Genomic DNA, 19,610 nt, shown 5'->3' with positions numbered 1-19,610 from the left:
GATTTCTTTTTCTTTTGGCTAATACTCATCCTAACATCCTGTATTTATGGAGACTGTTTGGAATTATGACCCTGCAAAGTCCTGGTGCCGAACAAAGTCTGCTCAGTTCTACAGTCACATAAACATTCAGTTCAAACGGCTGAAACAAAGGCCTGTCGCTTTAAATAAAAAGGGACTGTATATATTTTGCTGGTGCCTGGACACCCGTGGTAAAAGCTATTATTTTCATATGAAGGATAGATGTAACCTTAAAGGAAGCAGCATAACGATGCACTCTGTCTAAGGACCAGCAGGGAGTCAGTCATATGGATTAAAAAAAGAAAAGAGAAGCCTTTTGTTGTCTGACAAAATGATGACTTGAGTACTTAGTTTATACTCTTCTTTAAAACGGCATTACTATCTTCGGGGGAGCAATGATTTCATTCAGAATAGATGATAAAGTGAATGCTTTTAAGGTGAGGTGAGGCTACTTAATGATTAATAGGTCGATACCGTACTGTCTGTTATACTAATTCATGTCCACATCTTCTGTTTTCAAAGGAAAAAGATGGCAAAAGCCAGAATGCATACTGTTTCATAACAACAGGACGTAACAGACGCAGCTTCACCAATACAACAACCTGGTGGACTTTCTCATGGTAACCCCTTTAAGACAGAGGGCAGGACCCACTAATTTAGCGCTAACATTGTCAGCATGAATGTGTCCAAAGCATGAAAGTAGACATGACTCAAAACCCATTAGTCAATCAGTACTGATTAGTGGTAATCCATTGAAATCGTTGTTGACCGTAGACTGTATTAGGAGGACTGGAGAAGCCTCTGTGACGACAGCTTTTCTGAAGTTGGCTCTAAAAGCCTCTTTCCCCCTCAAAATTCGCAGTGCCAGGTTGTTGCGTGGATCGTGGAACAAGCAGGAACAAGCAGGCCTGGAAATCAGCTGGGACACATCCACCTTATTTCAGTTTTTCACAAGTTAACTACTTTAGCGTGCATGGTTTAGCTTATGCCTACCCATGATGCTCATTAAAATGACTTAACTTCTTTACTACTAGCATCCAGGTCTGGTAATCCTACCTGGTTAGGGTCAAAGGGGTTCCAGCGGTCCTGGAATGACCCACCATGGCACCCAGCTCATTTTATACTCTTCTGGGGTTCTGGACGTCCCGCTTCAAATTTTATTTGGACGGCAACATCAGAAGTTAGTGCTGCATTTAACCGACGCCCAAACTGGTGACCATCCAACAACCATGGTGGTCTTTTAGTAAAATGAGCAGCTTTACAAAACTTCTTCTCTCCACAGCACAGTTGTCATGGATGTCAAATCAAACTTCGGAGACCACACACTGTAAATACTTTAAATATGTTTATGTCTGCTGCAAAGTTGGACTTTTTAACATAGATGATGTGGAATTTGGCTCGATTTTTAAGCCCGCCCCCAGTGGTCGGTTGATGAACTAAAACTTTTTATGCTTCCACGTTGTACTCCTTTCAGAGGACCGGTTGTTATCACACACACATTCATCAGAGCACTCATTTAGGAATGCAACAAAGAGCTGAAACGAAACTGGAAGGACCACTGGCTGAAGGAACTGTGCTCATGCCAGGGAATTAATTTGCTCACAGATCATATTATTATTGGTTATATTATTATTATTTTAAAACTCTCCATGAAAGAGGCAAATTACAAGTGAATAATAATTCAAAATCAGTTTAATAATAATAAACTGATAATCAGTGCTTAAGTGGAAGTGTGTGTAAGAGCTCCTTAAGGGACAACAATTGTTGGAAACACGTGCAGCTCCTGCAGGCAGAGCTGCCAACCCACGGGCCACCCACTGTGGGAGTCAGGGCTGAAGGCTCTTACAGGCACTTCCACTGGTTATCATGAGGCAAAAGAGATTCTGTTTCAACCTCTCTTGATTCAGGGCCGGGGTAGGAGTGAGTAAGAGAGCTGTATATATTTTTGTTATTTGCAGTTGCATATGAGTCAGGACTCGTCGACCGGCTCCTGAGCCAAACTGCTCCCAATCCTGCAGCTCTTGTGAGCATTATTGATTATCAAATCATAAATGAAGAGAGAGGCCGCATGAGCAGCCAGTCAGGTTCATAACAAAGAGCCTATAGATTGTGAAGTATCCCATTTAATACAAATGAGTGTGAATGCTGGCCAGCTTTCATTTAACGGTATTTAAAGGTCTGAATGGTCATATTTCCAGTCTCCTGCTGTGATGCAAATTGTTAAATAAATTGGTTTTGTGCCCGAAAGCAGCATCAGATAGAAAGCAGTCATGCTATGATGTTCCAATAAATCTGCAATCTTACAGTTTCTTAATTTTTTTATCAATCATGAGTGAAATATAAAAAAAAAAACAAAAAAACAGTTTTATAGTTTTGAACCAAAATATTTTTTCACTGTTCATCGAGAGCAGATGTTCCACGGGGCTGGTAATAATGTGCCAACTGGTTCCCTAATGCTGAATTACTCATCATAAACAAAACTGTTAAAATGATCATTTGGACTGCAACATTTTAATGTATTCACGCAAAGGATTGCAAGGGATTCGTCTTATATAACAAAAAAAAGGAGAGGATTTCTCATTTCCTTTTTCAAAGATTTTGTACAACTTGGTTTTTAAGAGGGGATATTTTGGGGATAAATTGGCCTCATAAACAATAAAGGAAATGGCTCTATGCCACAACAATATTTAATTTGCGTGGCATAAACATTACTTTTCTTTTTTTTTTTCTGTTTGCTGTTCTACAAGCATTCAAAACCATCCTGCATTTTATTCTGATTCAATTGAAAATCCAAAGTGATTGGCGGCTTTTGTGTAGAGCTGAATAACCACTTTTCCCACCTGAAGTCAAACATTGATTTGCTGCTCAAAGAATTCGTAGCAGAGTAGAAAGAATGTTTTGGCCTTTGGTTTCAAAAAGATTTTCAAGACGAGACTTTTGCTCACAATCCAGCCCAAACATGATCAGGCTCAGCATCTCTTAAGTCTCTTCTCTTTCTGGCATTTTCTTATATAGTTCTTATATACAGTATTTTTTTTTAAACATGTTGCAACTTGATTGAGTAGAAAGCCACTCATTACCACCACGCATGATAGCGGTTTATCATTTGATTTTAGAGGTCACAAGAAAAAACATCACTGCAGTGCAACAGGTGAATGTGTTTCTCATCCATTACAGATTCTACCAGTCGTAGTTTACCTCTATTCTTGTCTTTGAAGTTTAGTGTAAGGACAAGACTCTACAAAATCCCTCTTGCTTCAGCTTTGCTAACAGAGACGACTTCCTCAGTTTCGATTCAGGCTAATTAATTATTGACATTCACAAGCATAACTTTGCACTTTCTTTTGCACAAATCAGAGTCGGAGACAAATTTAGGAGTCTTTGATGTAGGGGTGTGTAGGGATGTACGAGACCTCGACCAGCGGGGGAATGCCACTGGAGATCCTGCGCTGCAGACTGGCAGCCAAATGAGCCGTCACATAAACATCGCCTCACTTGTGTTTCATAAATATTTTCGTTTCAGTCTGGCAAGCGAGAGCTCAAAGAGACGATGTGAGATTCGGTGTCAGCTCGCCAATATATGTGAAAATGCGTGCGTGCACATGACGCAAGCCCTTTGTTTTTGTGTTGGATGTTGTTCTTCCTTGTTATAAAGTCCAGATCAGTGACAAAATAAAGCTTTGCCAGCTTCTGATAGCCACCTTCGCACTACCTGACTTTGATATTTCACAGTATTGGTGTCTATGTGTTCGTGTGATTGCTTAAATTACTGTGAAATGTTCACATTTGCTGTCCCACTAAGACCTGTGAGATGCAACAGAAGTGCACAAGAGCACAACCAAACATCAGACAAGGTATCTGTAACAGGCTTTACACGGTGGTGGAGCTTTGAACAACAAGGGGGGCAGAGGCCACACCATATTTTACAGTCCTGCACGAGGTTGCCAGGTCTTCTGACAGAAAAACATGGCTTGTAAGGTAAAGTTCAGAGGTCCTTCAACTGTGGCCACTTCAGCACTGAGGGATCAGGTTCAGAAATGATTTGTGCAACGTCAGACGAACAAGGTCTCTATCATGTGTCCCCAGGCCCCCTGAGCACATTCAGGGACATGGTCTTTGCAGAAAAAACCAGGAGAGGAGCTGGTTGGCACCACACCGGGTCACACAGTCTAACTCCAGCACCAGCACTATCTCAGCACTGGCTCAGCACTGGCTCCTCAGCATCAGCGCTAAGAACACGTATCAATAATTTAAGTGCAGAGGAAGTCGGGGGTTATTTTCAGTGCAATATTTACAGCTGTTTTTTTCCGTTTTTTTAACAAACTAAAACATCAATTGTCCTTTGGAAATTAAAATTAAAATATGGCTGGACACAACTGTAATTGTGCTTATTTTAATTCTGGTACCACATAGAACAGGTTACGTTTTGGTTGTTTAAACTATTTTAAAAATAACAAAATGAAAAACCGGAAGGTTTATTTCAGTGATATATGTTGGAAACTCGTTTTGTATGAGGGCTTCCTTTTCTTTTTCCAACTAGATTTACTTGAAAGTTGCAAAAGACAGTTTATGATGGTGCAAGTACAAATTTCCCATCACATCATAGCAAAAGAGCCCCAAATATTAGTCCTGTTGCTGAAAGTAAAGTCCACACTGAGAGTTTTCATTGACATTTGGATTTCATCTGCTGAGCTTATTGTATTTAAAAAAAAAAAAAACATCTCATGATTTATTCAAATGTATATATTTTAAGCCCATATATATATATATATTTCATACTGATGTACTGTTTCTCTTTTCCAGATGTAAATGGAGGAGGAGCCGTGGTTCCACCAGGAGAAGCTGGGCATCCATTCTGCCGTAAAGTCCTTTGCATTAAAACACAAACGGCATCCCTTCTCTCCAAAGTAATCCATTATTGACAATTAATGTCAGACTGCACACTTGAGCAGCTTAATGCTGCCTCTCTGGGTGGAACGACACTAATGGAAAGAAAGCCTTATAAGATCCAGCTCATCAAAATACACCTAAGAGCAGCATAATGCCCTCAAAAGTATCATGCTTATACCTGTTGACAGTGGTGTGCTGGGCGAGCGCTCTGTGGTACCTAAGTATCTCCCGCCCGACATCCACGTATGTCAGCCAAATGTCTGTGCCTATACGGAAAACTGTGAAACCTCTGAAGAACACCACCTTCAACAACATCCGCACCCGCCCCCTCAACCCACATGCCTTTGAATTTGTAATCAACGAGCCGAAGAAGTGCGAAAGCGACACCCCCTTCCTGGTTATCCTCATCAGCACCACCCACAAGGAGTTTGACGCGCGGCAGTCCATCCGGGAGACCTGGGGGGACGAGAGCACCCTCACGGACATCCGCATCCTCACCATCTTCCTGCTGGGTAAGAACACGGATCCCGTGCTGAACCAGATGGTGGAGCAGGAGAGCCAGATCTTTCACGACATCGTGGTGGAGAATTTCATCGATTCCTACCACAACCTCACCCTCAAGACCATGATGGGCATGCGCTGGGTGGCCACCTTCTGCCCCAAAGCACAGTACGTGATGAAGACGGACAGTGACATCTTTGTCAACATGGACAATCTCATCTACAAGCTCCTGAAACCCACCACGAAGCCCAGGAGGAGATATTTCACTGGCTACGTGATTAACGGCGGCCCCATCAGGGATATGCGCAGCAAGTGGTACATGTCCAGAGACTTGTATCCCGACAGTAGGTACCCGCCTTTCTGTTCAGGCACTGGCTATGTGTTCTCAGCAGATGTAGCCGAACTCATCTTTAAGACTTCATTACACACAAGACTGTTGCACCTGGAGGACGTGTATGTGGGACTGTGTTTGCGAAAGCTGGGCATACACCCTTACCAGAACAGTGGTTTCAATCACTGGAAAATGGCCTACAGTCTCTGCAGGTACAGGCGGGTTATCACCGTCCACCAGATCTCCCCGGAGGAGATGCACCGCATTTGGAATGACATGTCGAGCAAGAAGCACCTCAGATGTTAAGAGGACGCGAAGATCCATGAAGAACAACGTTCACCTTTTTTTTTTGTTTCTGTCTTTCCCGCTCCCTTTCAAATAATTGCCAGAATGAGTAAAGCAAAAACTGTGAAGGCTGCTGCAAGTCTCTGTATTGTGACAGATGCCTTCGTTAACATCCATACCTGTCTGCTTCTGCTGATTACGTCTCATGATTGCTAATTAATGTGGGAGGCTTGTAAAGTGTCTTTTCTCATGCATACTTTAGTGTTACTTTTTTTTTTCTTTCTTAAATTCAAAGTCCTACGACTTGCTGGCAGTTCCTTATTAGAATCAAGTCAGTAAGATTCATAGTTGCAGCCTAACCGGTAGAGACAGCATGTCATTCAGACGGCCTTGGTTCGAGCCCTCGCACCGACAACCTTTTTTGCCTGTTTTAAGTGTCCTTGAGCAATAATCTGTACCAGCTCCACGGCTGCTGAGCCTGCACCCTGACCCTCCTGCAGGAGAGTAAGCCAAACCATAGGAATGTTAAGAAATAAGTCAAATATTACATCGCTGTATAACTTCCCAGTAGATCAGTCTAGTTTAGAGGAGCTTCTGAACAATGAGAACGCAAAAGTAACTCTGATAACCAGGTCGTTAATATCATTTCTTATGCTGTTCCCCTCCTTTCTCCATCTGTTTAATGAAGCTGAAAATAAGCTGCAGTGTATTATCCATATCCAACACCACGTAAGCTGAAATGATGGTACGATAGAACCTAAACTATTTCTGAATTTGCTTGTTTTAGTTTAGTTTTTTTTATTTTACATGCTCTCATCATTACATTGCCTTTCCCTCTGAATTATTCCTGTGTGCTGTGTATTTTGGTTTTTAGCTGCACTTTCTTGTTTTCCCTCTTTGACATCTCCAAGCTAGGCCTAATTACACGTCTCAGCTACCAGCTTCTTATTACTGCAGCTGCTGCTCCCCGGTTATTTGTGCTGTACATCAGCAGCTGTTTCAGCTCATCGGCTCCTCCGCGCACCAGGAGAAAAATACTGTATCACGCTGTGGACGTCTCCGTTTAATCCTCCCTGAGCTCATTTACGGAGTGGATGTATCGTCGTACATAACTGGGATTATCAGTGAACGCGGACGCACTGCTAAAACAATGTCCTGGAAAAAGGAAATGTGGCTTTGTTGGCCAAATTTTCTTTTTTTTTTCCTGAGGTTTTGTAGTATTATAATCAAATGTGGCATTTACTGTGAAAGCATCTATCCCGTAAAGGGGTTGTTGTTATATATTGTATGTTTTTTTTATATATTAAAGAGAAAACAACACTTGAGTTATTAAAATGAAATGACTGCTTTCTCACATTGCTTTGCTGCAGGTCCCTGACTTAAGGAGCTGGACGCTGCCTTCAAGGTTTGCGAGCAGCTTGTTTTTAAGGCACAGCGGAGCAGGTTTATTTGAAATAATTCATGTGTTTAATGCGAGCCTCGGTGGTTGCACTCTTTTACTGGGTTTTCCCTGCAAACACCATGCCTCAGTCTTCTCATGCTCCTCTCGGCTGGGTTGCTCTCACGCGATCTTAAATCTGCCGCTCTACCACAGATGAATGGTGTGTAATGGTGTCTCTGCTACCTTTTGAGGAGTAGATTAGGCTTTGGGATTAAGCTGTAAACGTGGCAGGTTTGCAATACAGGCCTAATTATGAACACGAGCTAAAGCAGCATGGGAAAAAGCCATAATAAATCGAGTACACTGCCTGTGTTGGAGGCCTGTGGGCTTCTGTAACAAGACACACATGAACAAGAGCTCAAATATCTGGAAGGCAGAAGATCGTGTTTCATCGCACTTCTCCACTCGAACTGCAATACAGGCTTGGAGTTTGTTCTGTTGATTTATTTTACAAACCTTATGCTGCACATTGACAGAATCAGTGCATACTACCATAGCAATAGAGGTTATGTTGAAAGTAGCCTGTGGGCCTGCCATAATTAATGCTGCCTTGTTTTTACACAGAGCTATTTTAAGAGGAGATCCCTACACACAGGGGCTAAAATGCACCAGAATTATTCTGCAGCATAAGAAACATTGTGAGTTTTTTACTACTTTAGTAAATTATAGCACCATTCAAAATAATTATAGCATTTATGAACCTGTAAATGGCTATGAAATGGGTCCTTTAATGACTTTGCTGAAGGCTTTCCAAATGTAATTAATTACTAGTGTAAGTTTAAATGAGGGATGATTAAACAAGCATCATATGACACTGGCAATATTATAATAAATTAAGCATAACATGAAAAAACACTTGAAACTTTTTTTTTAATAATATCTTTATTTGTTGTTCCTCATCAGAAATTTGACATTAGCTGATTACAGAGATAACGGGGATAATATGCTGAAACGATACACATACTGTACATAGAAAACACAATAAATAACCCCATAAAATAATGATTTTTTTTTTAAAGAAGTTAATATTTACCACCTCTAGACTTAAAAATAATTTAGAGCTACTGGACATGTTTAGATGAAAAAAATGGCTCATCACACTCTCAGTAACTGCCGTTTGGCTCCGTCTTCAGATGTGTTGTCATACAGTACAGCTCAGTAGCTACAACACTTTAGAGAACAAAAAAATTCAACGGTTGTGATTTTATTGATTAGCCTGACATCGAAACACATATCAACCAGGTGAGATTACTTGACTGCGGTCTGTGTTATGTTTCCTTTGTCTGATGACAAAAAAGCACACAAAAGAACTTGTTTTGTTGGGGCCCGAGCACCTGCGTGTCGGCCCAAAAGTGCATCTTTAGCTTGTCTCGTTTAGTTGAGATAGTTCACGCGAATTGTGTCATTGCTGGAGGAATATATTTATGAAATGGTGACCAGCAGGTTTTGCGCTCTGTGTGGTCTAACTCACTTTCTTTAGGCACAGAAAAATGAAAAAAGGCACCTCTAGCATTTCTGAAGCGTTAACACTGTTGAGAGCAGCAAATTATACACAGTAGCATCCAGGTCTCATTTATTCCCGCACACTCGAGCAAACGGCTCCATTCTTGTTAATGTGAAACAGGTCTTGACACATAAAACAATCCATTCTCTGTTTAGACATTCATAATATTATGTAAATGTGCTTCTCCCCTATGAATAACTGAACTAAATCTTACATTCTGACACACACCTCAAGGAAACTTCACAAATGAGTGGGGTTCGTGAGACGTGAGTCAAAACACATTTGTTTTCACAGTGGCAACGAAACAGCGTGAGAAGAACAAAAAATAATAATAAAACCTTCTCATTACAATAAATAATGAGAGTTTTGCTGAACACAGCAATAATGCGATGTCAAACAAAAATGAGTGTAATAAATAAATTAAATGGAACACTCAAACCTTCCTTTACCACCTGAGTACATGTTTTGGTTTGTGGGCTGTGTCCTGATCCCGCACTGTGCATTGGGAGGTGGAATGTTAAGGTTCAAGGTGGGGAGGGGGCGGTGACCAGGGAAGTCGACGCTAAGGAGGTGGAGGTGGAGCGGCGGCGGAGCGTGGCCTCAGGGAGGGTACGGAGGAGTGAGGTAAGGAGGAAGAGGAGTGAGTTCTCAGGGAGGATGCAGGGGAAAGATATTGCAGGAAGTGGTGGTGGTGTGTTCCTCAGTCTGTCTGCCCTGAACTGTCTCCCCCGTCTCACCTGCTTCAGGCATGAAGAGAGCATCAGCTAACGCTCAGCTGTGCAAAGCCGATCAACTTCACCTCGTCTGGGATCTCCATGTCATCACAGCTGGAAGCCTGCAAAAAGAGGAAAACAACGACCTTTAATCCTGGCTCTGTCTACCGAAGCAGGAAGATGGGAATACAAAATGAATTCTTTCAATTTAAAACAAGAGGAGGAAATTCATAAATTATCATTTATCCAAAATATTGACAGTTTTTCATAAAAAATGTCGTATTTCTTAAAAGGGAATCTACCAGAGCCAGTATTGGATCATAAGTACTTCACTAATAAGGCACTTTCATATTACTTAATTTTTTATAATAACTCACAGTAGGCTTCTGAAAAAGAAAACAAACCTTCTTTCAGCCATAATAACATAATTTTGTTTTAAGTTTCTGGCCCTTACCCCCAAGTCATTATTCATTTAATAATAACTAGGCCGACATGAAAAGGCAGCACGTGGGGAGAAAAAAGGGTTTTCGCTACCTCCAGAGGAACTCAGAAGATATGTAGCAGCCGGGAGCCTCTAGCAGAATGTAACTGATTAAAAAGCTGAAATTCTGTCAGTTTTACGGTTTGTCGAGGACCAAAGTCATCAGCAGTAAAGTTAGCTGCAATTGTTGCTGCCCATCTGTCTGGGAAAGGTCATGAACTCATTCCCAAACAATTTTGGGTCCGTCATGTTAGAGTGCGAAACATTATTTTCAATCTTAACAGTCCTGGGTATCCCAGCAAGTTCACCTAGAGTTCAGAGAAACTGAGAAAAAAAAGAGCTGCATCTCGGGGCGGCCATGGATCAACAGGTGGAGAGTCAGGTGTCCTCTGACTGGAAGCTCGGTGGATTGATACCTTGCAATGCCGCATGTCAGAGTGTCCTTGCAGGACACTGAATCCTACCATTGCTCCCAAATGTGCTAGTTGGGGTTTGAGTGTAAAATCAAAGTTCTGCTGGGTTGAGTGAGTGTGTTTGTGTGACAAAAACAATGTCAAGAGCTTTGTAAAGCCTGTATATGGTTAAAAAGCTGCTATTTAAGTGCAAGACTAATTATCACCTATGTGATGTTCCAAAGGCCTCAGTATGTAAATGTTAAAGTTCATAACAGTTCAGTTTGAAACAAAGACAACCAAAATTGCTTGTGTGGAGAAATAACTGGGCAACATGACTAAACCAGCAGAACTGCACCCTGCTCCCTCAAGAAAACCCTCAACAAAAGGACACTGTGAACTGCTGTAACCAAGATAGAAACTAGGATAAAGGTGTCAGAAGTCCAGGAAAAGTTGCATAATACAGAGCCACATGCTTGGCTAAATAAATAAAGGCAGCATATGAGGAAAATCTTCCAGGAGAGGGGGTGGGGGGCTCGGGCTAGTTTTGTAGTATCAGGACCTGGGCAGACTGCAGTCATTTAAGTTTATTATAAACTCCTGTGCATGCCAGAGGACTGTAAAGTCTCAGAAAATCTGAGGCCATCTGCCCGACAACGAAAGTTTGGCTGACACTCGGTCATGAAACAACGATCCCAACAAATCCACAGCAGAGTGACAGAAAAACGGCATAATTAAGGTGCTGTAGTGTCAAATCAAAGTCCAACACTCAACCTGATTAAAATGCTGAAGGAGGACCGAGAGAGCTGCGCATAGATTATTAAACTGAAGCAATATTATAAAGAAACATTGTTCCAAATTGCTACAGATCAATCGGACAGACGTATAATGACACACTTTTTGTATTGTTTTATTTTTTGAATAAATGATTGCATCGTAAATATGTTTCTACAGGCTATTGAATCATGAAGAGTACTTCATTTTTGAGAAGCAAATGGTTTTTATTAATCCAGTATGTCTTGATATGTAAAATTGAAAGTGGGTGTAATAATTTAGTTGCTAAATAAAATCCGATTCTTGCACATAAACAAATATGAAATCAGATTATTAACATTAATTAAAGAGCTACATCTGACAAGATACTATTTTTAACTTCCATCACCACATCTCATCTGCATTTAGATTGGATTTAGTGTTTAGTGAGAATGAGGTTTTCTTTCAGCTGTCCTCAAGAAAAGTTGGAGTAGGAATGTGTCACCATCTCTTGGCTTCCATCAATTCACACCTTATCTAGGAGAGACACTTGGACACTCGGGGGGGCTCTGACAGGTCTGCAATTGTCTAATCAAAATGGAGGCAGCACTATCGAGAGGTCAGTTTTTGTGAGCTCGGAGTCTATAGTGATCTCTTGTCCGCTTCGGCAATAAAGCTGACAGAGTGCCACCCACTCTATAAATTGTATACATAAAGTGTTATGAAGTGTTTCTTTTGTGAGGGTTGTTATCCTCGGTCTCTGGGTTTTCCCACATTGTCCTCGAAAGTCTTTGCTCACAAAAGGAGGGTTGAGCCACAGTGAGGATTCTACACACTGCTGCGATGCAGATTTAACAAATGAAAGCAGGCCCATACATCCAACTCAAGCTTTGGTAAAACTCTCCAGAGATTTGGCCACCTGCATGCTTCTAGCTGCTCGCGAGGCTCGAACGTGGAAGAATGTGGATGAACACAAATGTTTATCCACATTTACAAAGACTTCAATGGAAATAATTTGCATACCGTGTTTCTATTTTTCTGTCCGATCCACTAACCGTGATATTATTTCTTTCGTTATTTTCTCTGGTGGTCTTTCTTTACTCAGCGCTCTTGTTGCTCCTTACCTCCCTGCCTTATATTTACCTCAACCATCTCAATACCTCACGCGGTGCATGACAAGCCACATCTCAAAGTTAATACAATAATAATTCAAGGACATTGATTACTCTCTTTTCCCTCCCTGCATCAGGATTTAGGATCGGTCTGCCCTGCTCTGTCTTACAGAACCATTTTGTACGATTTCAAGTCAGAACTCCGGCTCAGCTGCGTGTCAACTAACTTTTCATTTGTTTATTTCCACAGAATTAAATGGGATCAATCTGTTGAACCTCACTCAGGTTTCAAACCTCTGCTTCAGGATCCTAAACTAAAACCAGACAGTAAGAAGTGAGGCACAAACTCATGAATTAACCACACGTGTGTCCTTTTCAAAGCACATAGAGTGAAGTCAGCTGAAATAAACCGTTTCTCATGTTTGAACATCATGTACAGTATATCTCAAAAGTGAGTACACCCTTTAGATTTTTGCAAATATTCTGTTATATCCTTTCAGGGGATAACATTATCCTACTGAAACTTTGATATAACTTAAAGTAGTCAGTGTGCTGCTTGAATAACAGTATAGATTTATTGTCCTTTGAAAATTACTCAGTACACAGCTGTTAATGTCTAAACAGCTGGCAACAAAAGTGAGTACACCCCATAGTGAACATGTCTAAATTGTGCCCAATGATGTTGTTTTCTTGCCCTAGTGTCATGTGACTCGTTAGTGTTACAAGGATTCAGGTGTAAATGATAAGCAGGGCTGTTAAATTTGGTGTTTTGGGCACAATTCTCTCTGAATGCTGGACAACATGGCACCTCATGGCAAGGAACTCTCTGAGCGGCTGAAAAAAAGGATTATTGCACTTCACAAAGATGGCCTTGGCTATAAGAAGATTGCCAACACCATGAAAATGAGTTGCAGCACAGTGGCTAAGATCATACAGCGGTTTTCCAGGACAGGTTCCACTCGGAACAGGCCTCGCCAGGGTCGACCAAAGAAGTTGAGTCCACGTGCTCAGCGTCATATCCAGAGGTTGGTTTCCAAAAATAGACGTGCGAGTGCTTCCAGCATTGCTGCAGAGGTTGCAGAAGTGGGATGTCAGCCTGTCAATGCCCAGACCATACGCTGCACACTGCATCAAATCGGTTTGTATGGCCGTCGCCCCAGACAGAAGCCTCTTCTGAAACCGATGCATAAGAAAGCCCGCAAACAGTTTGCTGAAGACAATGAATCCAAGAACATGAGTTACTGGAACCATGTCCTGTGGTCTGATGAGACCAAAATAAACCTGTTTGGGTCAGATGGTGTCCGGCGTGTGTGGCGGCACCCTGGTGAGGAACCAAGAAAAATGTGTTTTGCGTACAGTCAAGCATGGTGGTGGCAGCATCATGGTCTGGGGCTGCATGAGTGCTGCCGGCACTGGGGAGCTGCATTTCATTGAGTGACACATGAATTCGAATATATACTGTCACATCCTGCAGCAGAGCAGGATCCCCTCTCTTCGGGAACTGGGCCGTAGGGCAGTTTTCCAACATGATAATGACCCTAAACACACCTCAAAGATGAAAACGGCCTTGCTGAAGAAGCTGAAGGTTAAGGTGATGGACTGGCCAAGTATGTCTCCAGACCTAAACCCAATTGAGCACATGTCAGGCATCCTCAAGAGGAAGGTGGAGGAGTGCAAGGTGTCCAACATCCGTGTGCTCCGTTATGTCGTCATGGAAGAGTGGAAGAAGATTCCAGAAGCAACCTGTGCAGCTCTGGTGAATTCCATGCCCAGGAGGGTTAAAGCAGTGCTAGATAGCAATGGTGGTCACACAAAATATTGACACTTTGGGCACAATTTAGACATGTTCACTATGGGGTGTACTCACTTTTGTTGCCAGCTGTTTAGACATTAACAGCTGTGTACTGAGTAATTTTCAAGGGACAATAAATCTATACTGTTATTCAAGCAGCACACTGACTACTTTAGGTTATATCAAAGTTTCATTAAGATAGTGTTATCCCCTGAAAGGATATGACAGAATATTTGCAAAAATCTAAAGGGTGTACTCACTTTTGAGATATACTGTATGATCTACATTATTTGACATATAGCTATTTCTCTACAAAAACAACATAGAAAACATAATTCTGCGACAGTTGCTGCTCAGCTGATGTAACATCCTGATATCGAGCTCCGTATCATCATGAGTTTAGTGAATGGATTTATGACTCGGGCACAACAATATATCACACAAATCAATACTGAATTGGATTAAATGGCTTGACCAGGTTCAGCAACGACAAGACATATTATAGTAATTTATGTCATTAATGACAGGATTAGGGTTAGGGCGTTAGGGTTGTAGTAATACTAGTGGCAAGAAAAAAAATCAAAAATAGCTTTTTTGTTCATATTTGATTTCATGTTTCATTGTGTAGATATTTCCTCAGCATTAGGTATCATTACTTATCTTTTGGTGGTGCTTTAAAGTCTTAATCATTTTAATTGTTTTTATAAATTATAAAATAATAAATGTTGTCCTAAACATCATCAAAATTTAACAGAAGCGTGAAAACATGAAAAACAAATCTGTCATTTGGCTATTTAGAAAATGCATCCAACACTGTATAAATGAGAGGCGGAAACCTTTTCTTGCATTATCTGGAATGATGCTGAAGGTAACTGTGGATGAGCTCTGCTAACTAGTTTGTAGGATTTTTATCTAAGTCATCAAAACAAAACGGCATTAAATTAGGATGTATTCCTTGTTTCATCAAATAAGCTGGTAACGTCACATCCATGAGCGACATTTCTTCCAAAAATACGTACTTGTTTTTTATGACATGGAAAAACTTGCTTGTCTTTTGCTTCTTCTTCTTCTGGCTTTGATTCAGAATGAGCCCAAACACAATCCAACACAATGATACTACCAGTAGTATCAGTAAAGTAAAGTAATGGGAGGGACACATTTAGTGATTGTTCCTTGACCTTGTTGACTACAAAAACTTTGCTTTTATCATATTTAGACAAGCAGTCCCAGGAAGGGTTCATTTTGTCCATCTGAATAGGAAATGATGTAGTCCAAACATTGGTTTTTGAATTGCACAGTAACACCTGATTATTGTTTCACTAAACAAAATAATGTAGCTTTTTTCAGTTTTAACCTTATTAATTTAATAATTTTCATTTGTTTGATTCGTTTTTTTCTTTGTTGCTGTTCGGGCTTGTTTAAAAATCTGGCCATGTTTGTGTAAACCCATAGGAAATGCTAATTTTCAAGGATAGATGGATCCATAGTTTCTGCAGTGTCAGGTCAGTGCCGCTTCTAGCTTTTTGGGGGGTCCTGTTGGAGATGCTGTTTGAGGGCCCCCTAGTTTGCCAAACAATAATGGCGAGATTCCTAATCTCTTGGATGATCCATGAACATGCCACAATCTGTTAGACTTTAGGAGCAAAACAGGCTATGACAACATCTCATGTTAAAACGAGAAATCTTAAGTGGAACTATTCAAGGACGATAACTCATTTAAAAAAAAAAAAAAGATAATAAACGGAAAACAACAATATTTAAATTTTGAATGCAACAACTCAACCCAAGATTTTACAGCACCACAAATTCTCACACTTTAAAATAATGATAAAACAAATAACTAAAGTGGGCCCAATAATGGGAATGATGAGCACCTGTCAATCATTTCTATTCTATCTGGCTACAGAGGTCATAGCATGACAGAGGATTTTGACTTGACAAGAACACTAACCAATGCTGCTTAGTTTATTCTTATATCTGACATTATTCTCTGTCTACATCCACATACGTGTCCCTCCCGCTACTTCCATGTATGTGTCTCTGTCTACATCTATGTCTGCCCATAAGCTTCTCAACAGTAACCTGAGGGTTGGGTAAGCAGGTAGTTTTAATTCTGCTCAGATAAGACAAACATTCAGCTTTGGGGGCCCCTAGTGGCTTCTGTGGCTCAAGGCATTTGCATAATCAGAATATAGCAAGAAACAACTCTGTCACGTTCCCGTAAATTGCGACAAAATGTTTTCAGTGTGTCCCTTACTCAAAAATACCAAGCAATGGATGCTTATCCATGCTGAAGACTATTTATGTGTTAAATCTTTTCTATTAACTCCAGTTTCTACTTGCATTTTTTAACAAGTTGTTCAGAACAAAACACAGCGGAGTTGTCATCAACTCACCAGCTTAAAGGTCAAAACCTTGTAATTAACTGGATCGTCTACAATCTTTTGAAGATTAGCAGCAACTGTAACAGAGAAAGCATAACATAAGCACAGTAAGTAAATGGTATCACACCAACTGGTAGCATTCATAAAAAGTGTTAATATCATCCATAGGTGATCAACTGTGGGTCATTTCGGGTTCTAAAATGAAATTAACCTTTGTTAACGACTCTTTTGGTAATATTGCAATGGTCTTGAAGTGATGCTTCATACTAAAATGTTGTTAAGAAAGAGGTGTAACATTACCAATTACAACATCGTGCCCATTGACCAGACCGGCCGAGAAGAGTTCCTGAGAAACGCCCTCAGCAGTGTCTTGTAGGGAGAATAACATTTCAAATATTGGGACTGGAACATTCCACTTAGCAGGAAATTGTGTTACGTACTGAATTAGATGCTGTCCAGAACACATCCCCATTACCCATCACACACAACAGCACTGACACAGCCGGCAGATGTTATTATAAAGGGAATAGCCTATTAGAACATTTCATTTGGGCTGAGCTCTTACCTCGTCCAGGGGTGAACTCAAACCGGATGTCATTTAGCTCCTTTTTGGAGTTCCTGAAAGAATAGACAGAAAGGTGTGAGGGCATAAGTGGTACCTGAAATGATAGAAATGACAGCAGCTCCGATTTTAATGGAGAAGAACACGGCTGGGCAGCAGAACGTTAGCGGAAAAGCAGAAGATCGTGTCTGAGTTCACGGATGAAAATGATGCCTGTGAACCGGGGAGAAGATAAGATACAGAGAAAATATGTTCAGAACTACATTCCATCACCTCAAATGACCCGCTATTACCCTGCTAACAGCTGAAAACACTCATCGAGAGGGTAGAGTCTGACACACACAAGCCAACACTCTTACAGCTTCAAATAGTCCATCCGTGCCACATAAACTCATCAGAAATGGGTTTTATCTTCCCATTCTGTCAGGCTGTGATGCACTCTGATATCTTGGGTAATTTTATCCGCCTATCAGTATTGTTGTACCATCTTAAATAACTACACATAACTTTGCAGTGCTTTTATTTGTCAACCGTACAGCTTCTTGTTGGATAATTTCAGTGTTTGATTTTCATTATCAACCATAATTGCACATCATTTCCCTTACAAATGATCCCCTCACACAAAAGAGAACAATCTGCACAAATGGATTTGTGTTTGTTATCACCAGATAAATGTATTCACCCTCCTCCCGGCTTTGCTTTGGTCTCCATTAATTCCCGAGGGCATCGTATGTCTCTTTCACTGCTAAATGCAGCACCATGTTCACAAGCGAGCTGTCTCCTTGACAACAGACAAACAGGGTGCTTTTTTTTTTTTTTTAAGTTGACATTGTAATCGGACCTATTATAATGCTTTATGCAATATAATAGTGCCTAATGCCTAATATAATGACTAATGCAACTTGCGAACTACCCTGCCTTAATGAGGGATGACTCAGCATTCTCACTTTTGCTTGGACTTCACAGATTCGTCACACAGAGCCCTGCTGGATTGATCGACACTTAAATGGACTAAAAAAAACAGCAAATTGACGTGCGCAGTGTGCGCTCGAGGAAGTTCATGCCTTGAGGTTGTACTTTCCAGCTGTAGACTTAAATTAATGTCAAACATTCACTGAGCAGACACCTCTAATGACGCAGTCTACTTGCAGGCGTGGCGATTACTAGCAGGAGACGTTATCCAGCGATGGAAACTCCAGCTGCAGAGTGTCGTCCATCACAGTCATTTCCAGTGACGATTTATTAAAATAACCAAGCTAATAAAATCAATGCACGAGGTGTCCATTTACTAATGTAAATAATGTTCTCTCATTAGGCATGTAACCTTCAAACCTCTACCAGCAAGCACCAGCTCTTCACAAAGCTCTTCACCTCACCTAAACAATGTTAGTATGTCTAACTTAAGCTACGACATGACAACTACAGTAAAAGATCGTTGACTTGGCTCTTCATCGGCGGTTGCATAAATCTGATTCTCTGAGCTGACAACACATGCAATGCTGCACCTCAGCTTCATTCATCACTAAATTAAACCATTTCTGCCTCGCATTATTTCTCTGCAGATTATAGACATCACATTTTAGCATTCTGGGAAGATGTATTTCTTTGCTAATAACTGTAATTAGCTAGCCATTATGCTGATATGTAGTTCAGCTAGATGGCTTTGCATCTTAATGGACTTATTTGTAGCGTTACGGTGTACAAGGCAGAATCGGCTTTTGAATTTCCACTCTGTTATCATTTCAGACTCTTCCTGAAAGGTAGTCAAATAACACATATAATCGGGTCGTGTGCCTTTTTGCATCATTTAAAGGTAAGGTTCTCAGGTAAACCTACGTAATTTTGAGTATTTTTAGAACTACATCTCAGTGTTGCACATTTTTCATGTACAAAACCCCACTTGAGTCTGATAAAAGTGTCTGTTACTGAAATATTTTGATATCAGTCTTACGTTTAAAGCTTGAATATGGAACTGAGCACTATATTTTTAAGTCTTTTTGGAACTGCTTTTCAGTTGGTGCATGACAGCACTCTTATTCTATCCACTGCCTACACTAGCTTTTCAATGAATAAACTTGATATCTAGAAAAACTGTCCTGGATTTGAGTCGCGGCTTGTCTTTAAAGGGTGATGTAGGGTCCCGACGTCGGACCAGATGAGAACAACTGTTTTAGAATATAAACAACAACATAGAACGTTTACTTGCAAATGTCTGAATTTGCTAAATTTTGAGTTTAAGGTTTTTCCTGAGCTTACAATTTAAACCTTTGAGCTTGACATTAGATCTTGCAACAGAATCACAATCTGTAAAAAACTTTCATGGAGGTAAATTTAATTGTTGAGTATTTCTTGTAAACTGTGCAACACTGGACTGTTTATTTATTGTGCACATATAATTTGGTATCTAAAATGGCATTATTTGTAGTTGTTTACTGTATATATGAGTATATG

The 19,610-nt window shown here is 40.6% G+C and overlaps 2 protein-coding genes across 6 annotated transcripts in view; one reads left to right on the top strand and one right to left on the bottom strand.

Moving 5' to 3' along the window:
* Window positions 1–7,272, top strand: part of b3galt1b (UDP-Gal:betaGlcNAc beta 1,3-galactosyltransferase, polypeptide 1b) — a 54,389-nt gene extending 47,117 nt beyond the window's left edge. Inside the window, exon 2 of the mRNA XM_061724479.1 lies at window positions 4,822–7,272. Coding sequence (XP_061580463.1) covers window positions 5,060–6,046 — 987 coding nt within the window. The 5' untranslated portion in view covers window positions 4,822–5,059 and the 3' untranslated portion in view covers window positions 6,047–7,272. The remainder of the gene's footprint in view (window positions 1–4,821) is intronic.
* Window positions 7,273–8,355: 1,083 nt separating this feature from the next.
* Window positions 8,356–19,610, bottom strand: part of stk39 (serine threonine kinase 39) — a 28,529-nt gene continuing 17,274 nt past the window's right edge. For all 5 annotated transcript variants that reach the window (XM_061723557.1, XM_061723558.1, XM_061723559.1 and 2 more), the window contains 4 exons: window positions 17,163–17,215; window positions 16,898–16,966; window positions 16,610–16,674; window positions 8,356–9,805 (listed from right to left, as the gene is read on the bottom strand). In XM_061723557.1, the coding sequence (XP_061579541.1) occupies window positions 9,731–9,805; window positions 16,610–16,674; window positions 16,898–16,966; window positions 17,163–17,215 (262 nt within the window). In that variant the 3' untranslated portion in view covers window positions 8,356–9,730. The remainder of the gene's footprint in view (window positions 9,806–16,609; window positions 16,675–16,897; window positions 16,967–17,162; window positions 17,216–19,610) is intronic.

The sequence above is a fragment of the Cololabis saira genome, chromosome 6 (assembly GCF_033807715.1).
Source record: "Cololabis saira isolate AMF1-May2022 chromosome 6, fColSai1.1, whole genome shotgun sequence".
NCBI lineage: Eukaryota > Metazoa > Chordata > Actinopteri > Beloniformes > Belonidae > Cololabis > Cololabis saira.
The sequence above is the reverse complement of the archived record's forward strand: the minus strand, read 5'-3'. Positions and strand labels throughout refer to the sequence as shown.